This window comes from Dipodomys spectabilis, unplaced genomic scaffold, assembly GCF_019054845.1.
Source record: "Dipodomys spectabilis isolate Male_0828 unplaced genomic scaffold, ASM1905484v1 ptg000163l, whole genome shotgun sequence".
Classification (NCBI taxonomy): domain Eukaryota; kingdom Metazoa; phylum Chordata; class Mammalia; order Rodentia; family Heteromyidae; genus Dipodomys; species Dipodomys spectabilis.
In genome coordinates this window covers 9,087,542-9,108,083 of record NW_024870840.1, presented here as the reverse complement: position 1 = coordinate 9,108,083, position 20,542 = coordinate 9,087,542, and the positions used below count along the sequence as shown (strand labels likewise).

The following is a 20,542-nucleotide window of genomic DNA, read 5'->3' as shown; positions in this document are numbered from 1 at the left end:
TTGGGATTTAGTGGACAATGGCCAGGGATGCTGCTAAATAGGCTACAATGCCCAGGGTAGGTCCCAATGGTTTCCCAGCCCAAATATACTAAGTCTAGAAATTTTGTTGTAGAAATAATTTTACACCAAATTTAAAAAATACTTTAAATATACAGATGTGCTGTTAAAAAGAAAATGAACACTAAGAATATGAAGCATAAGAAAAACAAAGCATGTGAGACTGACATTGGTGACTCACACTGGCAATGCCAGTTACTGAGGATTGTGATTTGAAACCAGCCTCAGCAGAATCATCCATGAGACTCTTATCTCCAATTAACCACCAATAAAGCTGAAAGTGGAGGTATAGCACAAGTAGTAGAGTGCCAACCTGGAGTAAAAAACACCAAATGAGAGCACAGGGCCCTGAGCTCAAGCCCTAGTACAGGTACACACAGGCGTGTGCATGCACATGTACTCTTGTGTGTATGTGTGTGTGTGTGTGTGTGTATGTATAATAAAATCAGGATGCTATTCCCAAACTATCATGTTTCAAAAGTTTCTAAGTAATACTCATGCCCCAACCACATTTTTCTGCAGGACAATAAGAAAGAAACTTCTCTTTTTACTAGATACAAGAAGTATACAGCTCCTAGCTCCTAAGCATTAATCTCAATCTATAAGAGTCACAAATATTCTGTTAATGGGGAAACTACCAAATTAAGGAACAAGCATGTCACACTTACTTCTTACTTGAGGTGTCATAGAGGATGATCCTTTTATCCAAGCCTATGGTTACAAACAGCAATTCATTGACAGGAGAGAAACAGATGCCGGAAGCTGGAGCTTTATGTGTGCTATCGAAATTATGGTGTGAACTCTGACTATTCACATCCCAGAGAGTTACTATTCCATTATCTGAAACACTGCCCAGTAATGATTTCTTAAATAAGGAGTACTTCAAGTGCCGAACAGACTATAAAAATAAAATAATAAATTTTAGGAAATTGTAAGCATTCACAGATATACTTATAAATTACAAAAAGCAAATCAACTTTACATAGGATTTAGAACTTCTCTTTTTTTAATGAGCAACAGATTTTTGCCACAAGAACCATAATATAATTTAGTGGACTCTAAATCGACCCTGAAACATACAAATAGTCTATTAATTGGATATTTGTCATGATTTTTATCTTGGAGTAAAACTCTCTCAAGCACACCCTTTACAGAAGAAACCTGCCATACATTGAGATTGCTGGGTTAGAATATATACTGTAAATATAGAGCCTGGTCTCAGGTAACTACCTGGGAAGACAACTACAAGGGAACACTGGGAGAAGATAATTAATGGTTCATCTTTGTTTCCTCTATTATTATAGATATTTGGATATATTTGTATGAACTTGAGCATGTGATGATCTGGTAATTCTAAGACCATCAGTGTAATAAAACTGGAAGGAGGAATTGGCAATGCTCTAAATGGAGATAAACTATATCCAGGCTTTCAAAGGCATCAGTCAGCCTAAGGGCAAGATGGCTTTCTCTAAACATTAATCCCTGGGGCAACGAAGATATTCTCCCTTTCCGGTTTCTAATGGACCAGAATAAACAAAGATCCAACTTTAATAAACACATCTAAGATATTACTTTATCTACCTTTGCTAAAATACTGCTTTCAAATTTTTTGATATTATAATTAATATTCAAGTACTTTATATGCAAGTTAATTTTCCCCTGAAAACTTAATTTACTTAATTCTCAGTTTTGAAATAATATTCAACATAAACTCTAGAATAACAAAATATCTGTTATCAAAACCTCAGCTAAGATAATTACAACTATGGTCATCCATTAAATTTGATGCCTTATTTTCAAGTAAGGAGCCCAAACATGAACAAAAAGATGCTGGTTTACGCAATTTTTATTTTTGTTAAGAAAACATACATTCACTTGAATAGATAAACCTTTCTTCTGGACTACATTCAAGAAAAAATAAACTACATAAATCTTTTGTTTTTGAGCCAGGGTCTTGTTCCACAGTCCAAGCTAACCTTAAATTATTCACAACTCAGAGTGCTAAGATTACAGTAATATTTATAGAATCACGTGCTAAAAGGCCAAGCAATAATTTTCAAGATTTCCTGTAGCACTAGAAGGAATGATTTATAGTCCTTTACACATCTAAATTTCAATGAAATGCACAATTTCAGAAAACATTATAACATCTGAGAACTGGTATACTGTCGAAGTTGGTAGAGATCAATCTAGAATTAGGCACAGCAAGAATGTGCCTAAAACAACTTTACAATATAGCTACCCAGTATCTGATGGGAATACAGAATACTATTACTTCTCTGGTGTCGTTGTATACACCTGTAACCTCAGCATAGGAGCTAGGGTACCAAGGCAGGAGGATCATCAGCTTGAGGACAGCCTACACTACCATAGCAAGCCCCTGTTGCCAAAAAATAAAAAAAGTATTCCTTTATTAACTCAAAACTTAAACTCCATATATTGTTTCAAGTTCTTGGGACCTAAATGGCAACTCATTAAGAATAGATCATCTTAAATATTCCTCTCAGAAAATCTAACTTCAGATGGAGGATCAAACCCTTTGTGATTTAGATAAATTCTTCAAAACTCTCCAAATCTAAGTGTTTTTGTTTGTCAGTCAAGACTATCTGGAAGCAGGATGCTGGTGGCTCACACCTATAATCCTAGCTACTTAGGAGGCTGAGCTCTGAGGATCATGGTTTAAAGCCAGTTTAAAGCCAGCCGAGCAGGAAAGTCGTAAGACTCTCATTTCCAATGTAACCACTAGAAAACCCAAAGTGGCACTGTGGCTCAAGTGATAGAGCCCTAGCTTTGAGCTGAAGAGTTGAGGGACAGCCCCTAGGCCCAGTTCAAGCTCCACAACAACAACAAAAAGAAACAAGACTATCTGGAGGATTAAGTAACACTCTCTATGATCCTGGTACACAGCAGGTATTAATGCCTATCTCACAAGAGCCTAGCTTTCTTGCTCATTGTTGCTATGTACCTGTCACTTAATCATCCTATTTTTTTTTCCCTGTGAAGGTACTTGGACTCAGAGCTTAGGTCCTGTCCCTTCATCTTTTCCCTCTAAGCTCATACTCTATCCCCTGAGCTATACCTCCATTGCTAGCTTTTTGGTGGTTAATCAGAGATGAGTTTAAGGAACTTTACTTTCCTAACCAGGGTCGTGAACCACTGGGGCCTAGGTCAAACATCTTCTATAAATATTTTAAGACTCTTCAATAAACACACTAACTTTTTTAGCCCTTTGATAATATTAACAAGATATCTTTTCTGACTTTCTACATCTATTAAATTATCATCTCTTTAGAACAGCTAGTGATTGAGAATGAACAAAGTACTGATCTATTAAATTATTTAAAATAAACCATTAATTCAATTTGGTATCACTAGCACTTAAGTTATGATGCATTTATCTTATTAAAGAATAAACTATTTCCAAGAGTTAAATAAAACTATCAAGAAGCTTATTGGGGAAAAATATTCTAGCACTGTAAGAACACATGTGAGGTTCCCTTCTGTACACATCCCCTCCAGCATCTGTTGTTATTAGAGTTCTTGATTATAGCCATTATAACTGGGGTGAGGTGGTATCTCAGTGTTGTTTTGATTTGCTTTTCTTTTATGGTTAGGGAAGTTGAGCATTTCTTCATGTGTCTATTGGCCATCCTTCTTTCCTCTTCAGAGAAGTTTCTCTGTAAGTCTTTAGCCCACTTATTTATTGGGCAGTTGTTTCTTTGAAGGTGTGTTGTTGGGGGATTTAATTTTTTGAGTTCCAGGTATATTTTAGATATGAGACCCTTTTCTGTTGTATGGCTAGTGAAGATCTTCTCCCAATCCGTGGGCTTTCTATTGATCTTGTTAGCTATGTCCTTTGCCATGCAGAAGCTCTGAAATTTCATGCAATCCCGTTTGTCCAATCTTTCTTTGATTTGTTGTGTTTCTGGGTCTCTGTTAAGAAAATTTTGGCCTGTGCCAAGGAGACCTAGGGTTTCTCCTATTCCATCCTGTAATGATTTCAGAGTGTCTGCTTTGACTCCAAGGTCTTTGATCCATTTGGAGTTGATTCTGGTACAGGGTGATATATAGGGAACCTTACTGCATTGTTGGTGGGAGTGTAAACTTGTTCAACCACTTTGGAAAGCAGTATGGAGGTTCCTCAAAAGACTCCACATAGAGCTCCCCTATGATCCAGCAATACCACTTTTGGGCATTTACCCAAATGTTCACAAACAAGACCACACTAAAGCTATCAGCACGACTATGTTTACTGCAACATTATTTACCATAGCTAAGATATGGAACCAACCCAGATGCCCCTCAGTAGATGAATGGATCAAGAAAATGTGGTATATATACACAATGGAATTCTATGCCTCCATCAGAAAGAATGACATTGCCCCATTTGTTAGGAAATGGAAAGAGTTGGAAAAAATTATATTAAGTGAAGTAAGCCAGGCCCAAAGAAACATAGGTCCTATAGTTTCCCTTATTTCCAATAACTAGTATATGTCTGAGTCAAGCAGAAAAGGTCAGATAAGTTGATGTTAGGGAAATGAACCCTAAGATATGTATTCAAATGTTTTTTTCTTTCATGCGATTGTTTCTAATGTATTTATAAGATTATATCTTTGTTACTTTGTATGTCCCTCCCCCACAGTATAACCCCTGCTTTCACTGTATTTGATGTTGGCGTAATTTGTAGAGGGGAAGGGAAAAAACAAATCGTTTAAATAGGGATACAGGTGGACCCATTGCAACAATGAGATGTACAAGTTGTTATGTCGAAAACGAACTTTACAACTTTGGTGGGGGGTGGGGGAGCGGGGAGGATTGTGTGGGGAGGCGGGGGGGGGGGGGGGGAGGATGGGAAGGGGAAACAAAGGAGGAGGCTAAAATGCTTGATAAGAAATGTACTCATTATCTTGCCCATGTAATTGTAACCCCTCTGTACAGTATTTTCACAATTAAAAAAAAAGACCAAACAAAAAAAAGAACACGTGTTTGTGTGAGAGTTTGTTTCTAAATATATAACTATACACTCACTCTAAGTAGGGGATTGGCAAACATATTCTTAAAGGACTACACAGAAAATATTTCATGGTACTGTACTGAAAGAGTAGCTAAAGATAATGCATAAATGAATAAGCATTACTGCACCAATAAAGTTTCATTTACAAAAATAAGCAGGCTCTTCGGTGTCAGTTTGTTCACCTCTACTATAGATATTTGAGTTTTTTTTAAATCACAAAGCAAAGAAAGTTCACCTAATAATTCTAATAATTTCTAAACATTTTTTATGCATCCGTATGTTTGTGTGGTTTCCATAAATTATCAACCAAAAACCTGGGATCACACTTTCCTACTGAAATAGTCATGTCCTATGAGAATGTTATAAATAAGCCCATTATTCTATACAATTAATACACTAATAAAGTCATCATTAATATTTCCTACTGTATAACAGACAATATGTAGATGCATGATTATATCAATTTATTTCAATACTACAATGTTAGATACTGATGTTATTTCCAATTTCTAGGTAGTACACTTTTTTCAAATTACTAATTTATGAAACAATTTGTATTTCATTGTTGTTCAAGCTTTAAAAGTCTAAGCTGCAAAAATACTACATGACTATTTGTCTTTCTTCTTTATTTTCTTTTGACCTATTAAGAACTCTTTACATGGTAGAGTGTGCCTGGAATACCAGATTCACAGGAGGAAGAGATAAGAGGATTATAGTTTGAAACCAGCTAGAAAAAATGTTAGGCCCTATGTGAAAAAGAAGCTGGGTGTGATGGCACATTGTATCAATCCCACCAACTACAGAAGAGTGAGACTAGCCTCCAGAGCAAAATTTGCTTGAGACCCTATCTGAAAAGCAAGCTAAAAGAAAAAGAACTGGGCCAGGTGCCAGTGGCTCATACCTTATAATCCTAAACTATTCAGGAGGCTGAGATCTGAAGATTGTGGTTCAAAGTCAGCCTGGGCAGGAAAGCCCATGATACTATCTCCAGTAAACCACCAGAAAACCAGAAGTGGCACTGTGGCTCAAGTGGTAAAGTGCTAGCCTTCAGCAAGAGCTCAGTGATAGCGTCCAGGCCCAGAGTTCAAGTGGAAGAGTGCTTGCCTAGCAACTACAAAGCCCTAAGTTCGATCCTTGGTACTACAATTAAAACAAACAGATTAAAGATAATAAAAAGGAAAGAAAAAATTAGTACTAATTTGTTATTGTTCTAAATTGGGTAATTACTGACACTAAAGGTCACCACTATACCTGCTGGACAGCTTTTATACCTATTCTGAGTGTTGTTATTGGGAAGACATTTCTCCTAACCAGTTAGCATTTGTTCTATGGTCTGTTCTCAGGACCCATTCACCTCCACCAAAACTCAGACCTACCCACACAAAATTATTACAGCCCTCACTCCCTCTCTCCTTTGAAGAGGACATTTATAAGTTTGGAAATCTCATTTGGCTATTAGGTTCTCACTAGAGTTGTGAGGTCCCTGTGCACTTCCATGCCATGAATTTGCATACTTTTCTTCAGTTACTGTACTGTCAGTTTACTTCAGCAGACTCAATTGCTAAACTTTCAGAGGACCTTGATGCTGCCTTGTGGGCTAACTCGGCCTTTGTAATCTTGCGTTTTGTATTATTTCCCTTTGCCAGACATTTTAAATTCTAAACCTAAATTAAGATACTAACTGATAGAATCAGCTACTCTAGGAAAAAGTAACAGGAAAACATTAGCCATAAGACCTCCTAATAGGTAATCTTTCTTTAGATTTGCAGAACTTAGACCATCTGGTGCCCATTAGTTCAAATAAGAATATGAGTTAAAGAAATGGGCCTCTTTGGATTAATTATTTTGGTACTCACTGTCTGACTAAAAACTCAACTTTCTCAACTTGCTATATAAGCTCTTTACTTGGAATTGTTAGCCTAAGATAGGCTAACATCATTTGGTCATCTGTTCAGCTAGTTTAATAAAGTTATTCTCTGCATCCAACTTGCCTCTAGACTAACGTCCTGCAACAAACAGATAGAGCCTGTGCACATGGCAAAAGGAAGTTCCCTTAACTCCTATATGGGCATGGAGAAAAGACTCTTGGAAGCTCACATTCAGTTTCCTATGTGTTTCAGCCCATGCAACTTTTTTTCTCTTTGCTAATTTTGATCTATATATAGTCACTGGAATAAATCAGAGATATAAATGATTGAATACAGACTCTTATGAGTCATCAAGTGGAGACACCCAATAATATATGTGTATGTTTAACAAATTATAAACTAGATAGCAAAACTAAAATCCCATGGGCAATAACTGCAACAAAACTACACTCATAAGTGAAACACCTAGTCATGAGTCCTTCACAGAATTAGTGTCTTCATAGAGGGAAATAAATAACAAAGAGTCTGAAACACATCTGCAAACAGGAGCCCCAAACTGCCAAAAGTATTCACAGAAAACCAGAGGCCAAATTCATAAGACTTGTACAAACCAGAAAAACCTACAGCATCAGCAGGTCTGTACAAGGTCTCAAGGGTTAGATGAGTTTAGTCCCAGTGAACTCCCAAACTGACCAGGCAAGTGTTTCCCTCCCAGAGTGGAGACACTGGTGGTAGTAGAAATACATCGGTAGTAGTAGAATATGGAGCATCAGAACCAAAGGAAACAAGGTTCGTATTCACGTGGAAAAGTGGAACAAGTCAAAACAGCCTCTACTTTTTGGCTTTGGTACTGATTTTTGGAACTCAGGGACCTGCCATTTAAATCACACCTAGAACCTTCATTAATTTTATTTATTTATTCATTTGGTGGTACTGAGTTTTGAACTTAAGGCCTTGTGCTTACTAAATAAACATAGAACTACTTGAACCATAATCTAGCTCATTTTGCTTTCATTAATTTTTAGGAGGTGCCTCAATTTTGCTCAGGGCCAGCCTCAAACCACAATTTTCCTACCTAAAAAAAGAAAATGAAGGGGCTGGGAAGGTGGCTCAGTGGTAGAGCGCTTGCCTTGCATGCCTGAGGCCCTGGATTCGATTCCTCAGCACCACATAAGCAGAAATAAAAAAGCCGGAAGTGGCGCTGTGGCTCAAGTGGTAGAGTGCTAGCCTTGAGCTGAAGAGCTGAGGGACAACGCCCAGGCCTAGAGTTCAGGCCCCACAACCGGACCCCCCAAAAAATTAAAAAAAAAAAAAAAAGAAAATGAAAAATGTAGGTACTAAGGGGACTCCGTGGTAGAGTACCTACTTAGCAAGCATAACATAAATTCCTCAACATTGACAATAAATAAAAATACCACATTGGTGATTCAGACAAGCTTTATAATAGTTACAAAAAAAAACCCTACACAAAGATTATCAAAACTTCCACTAAGAAAACAAATGAAATACATTCCACTTAAAAATCTCAAAAAAATCTCACCTCTTAACATTTTAAAATTCATTTTTTTCTAAGGAATCAATAAAATATATCCACGCTTTTTGATTGCTTTGTTAAAGGCAGAAGTTTGAGAAGGGCAATCTAAGTTAATTTATTTGTAAGCCCAAGCTGCTGAATGTGCCAAATAGTGACACACAATTATAACCCAAAAAGTCTGTTAGCCAGGAAGTTCTGCAGAAGCAGCAAAGCTCCTTTCCCTTGGAGAAAGGCACTGTGATCCACACAACACTAATAGCTTCAATTCAGCACAGACGTTTCAAAGTAAGATTCTAAATATATTCAGGAAATTTCATTCCTGATAAGAAATTCAGTCTGATGTAGACTCAGTGAGATGCCAAGAATTTGTCACTCTGACAAAGCAACCAAGTTGATAAATTTTAAAGACTTCACATGCTTTAGTGTTCATAGAAACAAAAATAAGGAAAACTTCAATTTAATCATGGACATGTTCTACCTACTTTTTCTTTTTTGAGTAACCCAGATCCTATCTAAAGTAAAATCAACCAACACAGAAATAGTAGCAGTATAGTTGAATTAAAAAATGTCAACTTTTGACAGACTAGATATTTGTTATGATGATTTAAATTTAAATGAATATTTAATGTACGTGAAATCTTAAAGGAATTCTGGGAAAATTTAGCAACTCTTTAAAATACAAGTTCATGTAGCAATTTTATAATCTTTTGGTCAAAATAAGTAAGCTGTAACTTAATTGTTCGCAGGAAAAAAACTAAATTAAAAAAACCCTAAAAACTAAAGTTAAAAGACCCTAAATATTTCAATTATTTAAAGGAAAGCTTATATATATAGAATCATAAAGTGTGACTTTCCTCACTAAGATAACTGGGACAACCATCCTGATATATAGAGGCTAACTCCTATTTCCTAGTCCATGTATTTTTATTATCCCCCTGGCACAGGGATTTGAACTCAGGCCAGGACACTTGGTCAGCTTACTTGTTCAGTTGGCTTTCTATAATTTGAACCGTGCTTCCATCCTAATGTTTTACTGGTTGTTTTGGAAATGGAATCCTAGGGAATTTCCTGGCTTTGGGATTAGACTGGCTTTGAACCTAAATCATCTGTATCGTAGCTTCCTGAGTAGCTAGGATTATAGAGGAAAGTCACCCTAGCATCACTTATACTATATACCATCCTTTTAATAGTATAGTTTATCAAAGAAAAATGATAAGACAGTATACAAAAATCACATAAACACTTGTCTCAGGGAAAGGTAAGAAAGCTAAATAATTTGAACGTCTTTAATGTTCTCATCAGTCTAACAAAAAAAAAAAAAAACCTGTATTTGTGAAACCAAGTTAAAATTGATAAATCAGCAAGAGTGTGAGGAAACATATTATATTAAAAATATTCACTAATAACCAAAGCGATTTTAAAAGACTGATTTTAATAGCTCACAACAGCAGCTAACACTCTTACTAAATGATATATACTATGATATATATCAGCATCTCAGCCATAAAAAGAAATACTGCTGAAAATATTATTATTATCACTTGGCAGGTAAGAAAGGGGGCAGGATTAAGAGTTAACTGACTTGATCAAGTTCATCCAGTTGGCTGAATGTTTTCCTGGTAATGTTTTCCAATGAAACATGAACTTCCCATGAAGAACTATATGAAAAGATCCTACAGAGATGCAGACTGCCCAAACAGGAGGCAGCATATTCATGAAGATCTTAAGTTCTGGCTTATCTCACCTTGTATGAGGCACAAAGCTTTGATATTAATTTACTGTGTTCCAAACTAACAGATAAACCTAATTCAGTTTACCAATGCAAAGTAATCAATGAATATTACATGAAAATCAACAATGTATCAACTTATCAGTTAGTATTTTAAGGATAATTCTATTAGTACACAGAAGAGCTAAGAATAAATGTTGCACTTATGCACAAGGTAACAAGAGATCAGAGCAAGATTTCAAGAAGCTCTGGATCATCCAGGTCTTATAATCTTATCTGTCTTGATCTAGAAAGACATCCAGAAACAAACAATGGTGACATTCTAAAGACTGGACTTCCAAAGTCCATTAAGAGTGATGGGATAAGCCAGGCAGAGGTAGCTTATGCCTCTGTAATCCTAGCTACTCAGGAGGCTGAGATCTGAGGATCATGGTTCAAAGCCAGCCTGGGCAGGAAAGTCCATGAGACTCTTATCTCCAATTAAACACCAGAAAACTGGAAGTGGTGCTGTGGTTCAAGTGTTAAGAGTGTTAGCCTTGAGCTGAAGAGCTCAGGGACAGTGCCCAAGCCCAGAGTTAAAGCCCCACAACCAACAACAACAAAAAAGTGATAACTGGAGCAAAATCACACAGATCAATGGAATAGAAGGCCCAAGGCACAGAATAAGTTCACACAGCAACAGCCATCTCCTTTTTGACAAAGACACCAAAAACATACATTATAAAATATAGCCATGTTAACAAGTTGTGCTGAGAAACTGAGAGACTCTAATATCTTATCCTGTACAAAAATCAATTTAAAATGGACCAGAGATCTTAATGTAAAACCAAAACTTTGAAATGACTACAGAAAAACACAGGTGTCACATTTCATATATATGGGCATAGGCAAAGAGGACTTTTTTAGTAGGAATCCAATAGCTCAGGAAATAAAAGCAAAAATTGACAAATGGTTTGTACCAAATGGTTTGTATCTAAACAGCAAAAGAAACAATCAAATAGAGTAGGGGGATAGCCTACAGGATAAAAAAAATATTTGCTAGATATTTGTCCAATGAGAAATTAATATCCAGGATATATAAAGAACTCAAAAATTACACATTAAAGTAATAAATAATCAAATAAATAAGCACATTAAAAAATACACACTTTCCAATGAAGAAATACAAATAGCCAAGAAGAACATGAAGAAATACTATACATCAGGGAAATGAAAATCTGAACATCATCTGAGATTCCATCTCACCCCAGTCAGAAATGGCTTTCATAAAGACAATAAACAACAAAGGATGGTGAGGCTGTGGAAAATGGGAGCATACTCCAAAGGACCCTTACTCATTTCTGGTGGGATTGTAATAGTACAGCCACTTTGGAAATTATGCAAATCACTGTGAAGGTGCCTCAAAAAAGTTAAAAGCAGAATTCCCACATATGATCCATCCACACCACTACTGGGTATATACTCAAAACCATCAAAGTTTTCTAGAGAGAGTCCTATGTACTCATATTTATCATGGCACTATTCACCACAGCCAAATTACAGAACCATCATTGTTGCCCATCAATGGATAAAGAAAACAAGGGAGTTTTACTTTGGCATAAAGAAGAATGAAATTATGTTATTTGATGGAAAATAAATCGAACTAGGAAACATATGGTAAGTGAAATAAACCAGTGCCACAAAAACAAGTATCACATGTTTTTTCTCATTTGTTGAAACTACAAGAAAACAAAGCAAAACAAACAACCAACGTCATAAAAGTAAAAGAGGGGACTACAAAAAAGTAGAAAGGGAAAAGAGAAGGACAGGATGACAAAACTAACAGAGGGGGGTAAATATGGTCAAAGGACCTTATATACATGTTTGGGAATACCATGAAGATACTCCCTACTGTGTACAATTTAATACATGGCAAAAAGAAAAAGTTACATGTAAAATGAGAATAGCAAAGGATCAAAGACTGAATGAGAACAGAATCAATAATCACAGTGCTTAAAACAAAACAAATGAAAGATTTCCATTAGTTTAGTTTAGCAAAATACAATGAAAACTGAAGGGTAAGAACACATAGGGTGGTATCCCAACTAAATTTTGTTACTAAAAAGCTGGCCCAAAAAGTATAAATTTATCTGCTTCTAATATACAAAAAGAACTGATGACTAGATACAATTACTCATAAGAGTTCCTAAGACTATGGGATTAGGCTTTATGTTATCATAACTGCTAACTCTCATGTGACTATATAATGCTAACCCTAATACACATTAGCATCAGATAACTGGCAGAGGCTCGTCTATAGTCGTAGTAAAAGCAAACAAGCAAGAGTCAATTGAGCATTAACCCAACTAAGAGAACTCCTTCAATATGCAAGTTTTCCCTTGCCTGTTAAGAATCAAGTGACTGCTGCACAAGTCACTCATATAACTTACAAATACATCACCTTTAGTGCTAGCACAAAACTTGAAAAAGGACTTTCTTATTATATTTTGAATATCCATTAAAATTTCCTTAAATAATACATATTAGTCAAGCAACTTCTTAAAAACTGCTATCAAACAGTGAAGCTTTCTCATATTCATGAGAATTTCTCATATTTTCAGCCAAAGTACCAACAATAAGATACAAAGTTCACCATTTTTCCCCCCTCTCTCCTCTGAGGCTGCAAAGCAAGATTTCATCTTAAAAGAAGATACAAGTTACTAGAAATTTGGTAGAGAATTTCATGAGAAATTAGACAAGAATTAAGATTTCTTCAGAAACCTTTAAAAAAAAAACTGGGGAGGTAGGGGGGAGTTAAATCCAAGTTGGGCCTGAAGCTTGTTGGGTAGGTGCTATACAGCTGAGGCATAACTAGCCCTGTTTTCCCATGTTTGTTTTTTGTTTGTCTGGGTTTTTGTTTTTGAGATACGGTCTTGCTTCCTGCCCAGGTATGCACCTGCACCCAGATCACCTACTATCAGACTTCTATCAGTGCTGAAATGACAGATGATACTACTGTGTGTAGCTTCTCTTCAATGAATGGGAGTCTCAAGGGCTTTTCTGTCCAGGCTGGCCTCAAACTATGAAGTAGCTAGGATTATAGGCATGAGCCACGAGTGCCTTACTAGAAACTTCTCATGCTTTTAAGAGAAAGATTAATGGGCTAATATTTGTAAAATAACATATATAATTATCTAATTTTTTAAGTTTTTCCCAAATAACCCTGTACTAACCTGAAACATATTAATAAGCTTTGATTCATCATATACTTAAAAATTTTTAAATGCAAAATTCAATTACCTTCTGCCTAAACACTCTTAATTATCCCATGTCCACCAAGCAGTATTTATGAACATAAATACCTGTCTTATAGCATATATATAGTTTGAAATAACACTTCCATAATGGAAATGTCATAGAAAGATTAACACTCATAATAGGCTTACTCTATTACCAACTAGCTGCACTTTATTAAATATACTTATGTTCTAGGTGAGAGATCTATTCAGTTATATAACTTGAGTTTGTATAAGCACTAAATCTAGTATATCTAGTTTAAAATGTAATCAATAACCATTAACTACAAAATTTTCAAGCAATTTAAATATAAATTAAAAATATTTAAATTTTTTCAACTTAAATTCACTGTCTTAGTAATTAAAAATTTTTTTTGGGGGGGGGGTTTGTGTGCCAGACTTGGGCCCTAAACTTCTTTTGCTCAAGGCTAGCGCTCTACCATTTGAACTTTACTTCCCACTATTTTGGTAGGTAACTGGAGATAAGCATTTTATGAACTTTCCTGCCCAAGCTGGCTTCAAACAAAATCCTCATATCTCAGCCTCCTGAATAGCTAGGATTACAGGAATGGCCACTGGCACACAGCTAAAAATCTATGTTATCAACTTTAATAAAGCCATACTATACCTGGTTACTACCATGGCCAAAAGGAGTACTAGATATGTTAGTGGTTACACTGTGCAAAATAATTTCGCCACTTAGAGATCCAGAAGCAATGTAGCAATCATTCCAATTGTATGTTACACAAGTTACTTCATCTTTATGATCCTGAAAGAGAGAAATCCAATTAAGTACAGTGTGCTATAATCTCTAAACAGCCGATTTTCATCTTTTTCAATTTAATATTTTCATTAACATTGTCCTTGAGTAACTTTTAAAAAATTATCCCAATGAGTAAGAAACTATAATCAACACCAAATCCTGGAAACATATTTTTCATAACCATTATATTAACAGCGCAAGTGCTCTGAAACAAGACAGTATGATAGGGTAATTTGCTAAATGTCTCCCAAAACTGACTCCCACTGACAACATTTATTGCACATTAACTATTAGGGGAGTGCTTGCTCTTATGAATATGATATTCACCTAGAAAAGACTTAAATGAACACAAAAATGATAGAGTGAATGTTAAGTGAGTAGTAGAGGCAAAGTGTCAGAGCAAAACGAAAAAGCCATCATGTGACCTGAGTCACGTTTGAGAACAACATAAAGCCACACACCAACTCTAAAAAAGGGTTAAGTCCTGATACACACCAGGACTCAGAAGACTGAAGCCAAAGGATGTCAAGTTCAAGACTAACTGGAACAACTCAGAAAAGGATAACTTAGGGAAGAAGAAAAGAAATCAGACACTGCAAAATGAAGAAAAAAATAAATAAGCAAATCATGTTTGAGAGATCATATAGCAGCGGTTTATATTTGCCAAGCACCTATCAGTGCCGGATATTACTATTTAATCCTTAAAAAAAATCCCAAGAGGCAAGGGTAATTTTGCCTATGAATTACTGAAATACATGGGGCATAGAAAAGTTAAGGAACCAGTAGTAAGGTCACAAAACTACCAAATGATAGCACCAGGAGTAAATTCTACATCAAATTCCAAAGCCTTTCTTCCCACTATGCCTGATTTGCTACTCAAAAAAGAACACACTTTGAGGAGATAAAAAGTGGATTGTATAGGAGGACTGCTTCTAAATATGAAATTAGCAATGCCTAGCAGGAACACAGAAAGTTGCCCAGGGTTAGGATAGTTCTCACTGATTTGGTGTCATTTTAAGATAAACTAAACTTGGTACCTAACAGTTCATATACTATCAAGAATAGTAGGTACAACTCAGGAGGCTGTGATCTCAGGATGACGATTCAAAGCAGACAGACCAGGCAGGAAAGTCCATGCGACTCTTATCTCCAATGAACCAACCATCAAAGAGCCAGATGTGGAACTACATCTCAAGTGGTAATAGCTATAATATTCTTCCTATAACTTTTTCTCTGACCTTAAAGCATTTTCTGTACATTTTCCTGCTGATTTCTATCAAAGAAGGAATACAATAACCAACATTTTGTACATTGATTAGTCCCATTATATGGGATTATTCCCATATGGGAGTATTCCTAAAGAATTACTATGATTTAGTAAGGGAATTATTAAGGGAATTTAGTAAGGGAAGCTCCTAAGTGTGATAAAACTTCCTGTAGACTAGTTTCAACTTTGGAAGATGCTCCCGATTCAAAGTAGGCACAGCTCTTCAATAACTTTCATACAAATATTTCAGAATTTAAAAGACTAAAGAATAGTAGCATCTGTACTTGCATCTCATCTTTTCCATTGCTAAGTTTGACACAGTTTGACACAAACAAGTTCTTCAGGATCTATGGCTCAGTTCCTCCATCTGCCCACAGAAATAATACCACATGCTTTGCAATTATTGAGATAAATAGAATAAACATATGCTAGTACAGTGGATGACATATTGAAGAGCTCAATAAGTTAACTGTGTTCATTAGTGATGACTTTTAAATTATTTTTCCAGTATTAGATTTTAGAGTATGCTTTATAAATAATGAACTTCCAAAGGTAGTATTTAAACCACAGTCACAGGATTACATTTCAAGGTTGCAAAAAGCAAACCATTCTTCAACATACCACTTCCTTAATAAGAAGTGACTCAATAACATGAAGATATGTACCAGTAATGTCTGGTACCTGCTACAAAATACAGAAGAAATGGAGGATCAGAGAATGGATAAGAACACAGAGTACCATGGCCAAGTTTTGACTGTACTTTGAAAACACAAAAGGGGTTCTTGGATGATGGTATTCAGTCCAGTAACCACAGCTACGATTGACCTTCTGAGTTCCCATAATGCATTTAGCTGCTGCTATTTGTTATTTTGACATGTGCATTTTCAACTTCAAAGTATCTTAAAAAATTCCTTGATAATAACAAACCACACTTCAGAAACAAGTGAAGAAGGCAGTTCCCTCAAACAAAACTAGAAATAAGTGCTAAACACAGAAAATAAGTAATAATGGAGGAAAAGAGACAAAAGATGTTCAGGCTAGATAGTGCCTATATTTTTCCTAATAACTCACTTAAATTCTGAAGCATTTCAATTTTAACATAAGAGTTCAAATTCAAAATCTTTACATTCTGTAAAGATTTAAAACAAAACTACTTACCTTAAGAGATCGATGAATTCTTTTAGATTTTAAATCCCAAATATTAACAGTGCTATTTAGGCCTCCGCTTACCAAATACATAGATGAAGAATTTAAATCAACACATGTCTGCTTTTGCTATTATTAAAACAAAAACAAAAAAGGTTAGTTTCAACAGAGCTCAGACCTATTGAGTCTTCATCTAACACTTAGTATGTGATAAATATGCTAAATTATGTTATAAAGATGCTAATATTCATAACTCAAAACTCATCTCTCATCTTTCATATGGATCTACCAGCTTGCAAGAATTTCAAGACTTCAAGGATTTCAAGACTTCAAGGAATCAAGTAGGTTAGTGTTTTTCACTGAAGGGTAATGGCAGAAAAGGCAGAGGAAACTCCTGCAAGTCTTGACTTCCCATCAGGATTACTTGTCCTTAATAATAATAATAATAATAAAACCTCTCCCAATATCTAAAAAATATCTTAAAGTACAATCAATCCTCAGCTCAGAAAATACTAAAGAGATGGGCTTTTAAGGAACTTGTGGTTTAGATTTCTGATTTTACAGATAGGAAAAGCCTTTCAAAAGGTAGTATTCTTAATCTGAGAAACAAAGACTAGATCTACTGTTCTTAAGTGTGCATCTTCAAAACCTTTTTCTGTTCCAAAGAGTTTTATAAGGATATAGTTGGTCCCTTCCCCCATCCTTATTGCCTAGTCAAGATTTCTTTTAACTCTTGACCAACAGTATCAAGTATCACATATAAAAATAGCAGTATACACATTACATCAGTGTTTTGATATACTTGCTACAATCCTAATTAGGAACTAGGAACTAACTTTGGTCTAAAGCGACAAAAAAAGTTGTCACTGCTAACCAGGACAGTCTGCTAAGTACCATCAAAACAGCCTGTAAATAAAGGGACAAGGATAGTATCCACCAAACACATTAGGTAGGTATTTTAGGATGCCAACTGTACAGCTACAATTATTCTTATGGGCTCACAACAAAACACATTTGGCTTACTCATGAAGATCATTCCTTGTTAATGTATTATTAATGTAGCTAATGAACTTAAATAATTAATAGAAGTTGCATGATTATTGTAGGAATCCAAAACCTTCAAAAACAAAAAATAAAAAGACATAATTTTCAAAATCTAAGCATAAGACCTGGTCAGACATCTAGATTTTTTTTTTAGTAGCCTATTATATTCACTATAATACTGCTAATATCAATCTGTCTACTTTAGAGGCAAAACATAAAATTAAAAAAATTAAAATCCTACTCTAAGAATAATTTTAAAATAAGTAGGGTGGAATCTTAATTCGCCATGTGGATAAAATCTAGTTGTCTCAAAAAGTACATGAGTGACGAGACTTGCATCCCACCAAAAAATAAGTTATCAATAAGAAATATGTGACAAGAAATTCCTAATAAAGGCTAAGAAAATGTTTGCAAAATGTTTTTATAAGTAAATTAAGGAATATTCAAAATCAGAACCATGTTTATTTACCTTATAATTCTGAAAGATGAGAAAGAGGGCTAACAAAATCCTTATGATCCACTTGTGAATATTAAAGTGTAAGATATGATTTATAGTACAGAGTATAAGATATTGAAACACGGGGCTGGGAAGGTGGCTCAGTGGTAGAGCGCTTGCCTTGCATGCATGAGGCCCTGGGTTCTATTCACCTCAGCACCACATAAGCAAAAAAGAAAAAAGCCGGAAGTGGCTCTATGGCTCAAGTGGTAGAGTGCTAGCCTTGAGCTGAAGAGCTGAGGGACAGCGCCCAGGCCCAGAGTTCAGGCCCCACGTCCGGACCCAAAAAAAAAAAAAAAAATATTAAAACAAAAAGATCCCAGACAGTAATTCACTAATTCTAAAACATAATGCACAAATGTGCACTTCTAAAACATAATGCATAAAAGTACACATAACAGTGAAGAAGGTAGAAGAAACTGTTTTGGTACTGATAATAAACTGTTGGCTATCTCTGATGTCAGGATCCAGGATGACGAGGCTACTCTGTCTCATCTTGAAAAGTACAGTCTGCTCATTAACAAGGGCATTTACGGTCTCAGTTCTACTTAGCTCCATCTGAACAGGCAGAGTGCCTCAAACTCCATTTCTACCCTGTTTGGCAGACATCTTTCCTGCCAAGGCACTATGTCTAAGCTGGAAGAGATTAAGGCTATAAAAACTCTGAAACTAAGGAAAGTACAAGCTATAAGCTATTTATACTCTTCTTTTTGTAATATGTATACCAAATTTTATTTGGGATTATCAATATATGACATCATAAAGTAGCATTCATCCTTATTGTGCTTTAAATATCAACTTTATTATTTAGCTTTAATTTCTACAATTAACTTTAAAATGTTGGAACTACTTAAACATGTAATTAATATGATTTATATCATAAAATAAAAGATTTTCTTTAAATTCTATCTTATTTTATTATAAGGGTGACGTCAGAGGGGTTACAGTTACATAAGTAAGGTAATTAGTACATTTCTTGTTGTATTGTTACCCTCTCCCTTGTTTTCTGCCACTTTCCCTCCCCCTCAACTCCTCTCCCCAAGTTGTAAAGTTCATTTCCAACATAGTGTCTTGTGCGTATCGCTAACTTACTCTGTTTAAAAGAAAGAGCTATCAAGGAATATATGTGAATGTAAAGATAAAGCCAATGTGATCCTGAATCATTCAGATGAATTTATAAAACAAAAGGGTAAGGAAAAAACACACAGTAAGAGCTTCATGTAAAGGTCACTCTACAAAACTATCCTGTTCAAGAGAGACTGAGACACGCTCAGGCAGGCACTGTAGTCCAAAGTAGACAGAATCTGAAGTAGAGGGCTACTATCAGGGCTATCATGGTCATTTTTCTGATGGCTCTGAGCCCACAGTCCATTAAAGGCAGTTACAACATTACAGATTATATGGTCAGGCAAACATAGTAACCTAAGGCATTGCAATGGTCCCAAGCACAGAAGGTTAAAAAAAGAATAGGCAAGGTAAGCCCCTAGCAAATGAAATCCAAGTCCTCAATTGCTCCCCTACATGTCAATGTTATTTTACTTAAAACATTTCAACAAGCTGGACACTGGTGGCTCACACCTAACTACTCAGCAAGTTGAGATCCAAGGATCAAGGTTCAATGCCTGCCCAGGCAGGAAAGTTTGTGAGACTCTTATCTCTAATTAACTACCAGAAAACCAAAAATGGAGCCGCGGCTCAAAAAAAAAAAAAAATCTTTAAATGCCATTGTATTGCTAAGAGTTTAGGCTAATAATGACACTTGTTGGGTTTTGTTGTTGTTGTTGTTGTTTGGTGGCACTGGAGTTACGAACTCAAAGGCTCCTGCTTACTAGGAAGGCAGTCCATGGCTGAGCCATGCCTCCAGCCAATAATGACACTTTTAAACAACTTTACATTTAGCTACAAGCTTCCAATAAGTAAGCTATGGCCACTCAAGCAAAACTAAAATTTTAAATAAAAAGGTTATATTTTAAACAAATCACTTACCCCTTCAGCAAGTTCCAAAAGTGGAACAGGTTTACATTTGCAACTTGAAACAACTATTTTGTCACCACCAGAAGATGCTGTCACTAGAAAGTTATCTAAATGAAGGGTTAGGGAGCATCAAACAATTCATGAGCACCTACAACCCTAGACTATATAATGAGAAAGCACTTATACAAGCAAACACTAAGACAAGTAAATGAATATAACTTATATGTTAGCTTTCAAAAATAGCTCCAGTTACAATTACTAATTCTCTTTCTTAGCATTCTAAAGAACAACTCTTCCTTCTAGCTATGTGATCCCTTGAAAGCCATTTAACTCATATAAAATAATACTTCCTTCTCTGGGTAAGTCAGAGGTCTA

General features: G+C 35.6%; 1 protein-coding gene across 2 annotated transcripts in view; it reads right to left on the bottom strand.

Moving 5' to 3' along the window:
* Nedd1 (NEDD1 gamma-tubulin ring complex targeting factor) overlaps window positions 1-20,542 on the bottom strand; it is a 56,563-nt gene that overhangs the window by 29,754 nt on the left and 6,267 nt on the right. For both annotated transcript variants that reach the window (XR_006149523.1, XM_042693286.1), the window contains exons 3-6: window positions 20,180-20,274; window positions 16,666-16,782; window positions 14,106-14,246; window positions 726-955 (exon numbers count right to left, since the gene is read on the bottom strand). Coding sequence is in view for 1 of the 2 variants with exons in the window: in XM_042693286.1 (XP_042549220.1) it covers window positions 726-955; window positions 14,106-14,246; window positions 16,666-16,782; window positions 20,180-20,274 (583 nt within the window). In the remaining variant the exon portion in view is untranslated. The remainder of the gene's footprint in view (window positions 1-725; window positions 956-14,105; window positions 14,247-16,665; window positions 16,783-20,179; window positions 20,275-20,542) is intronic.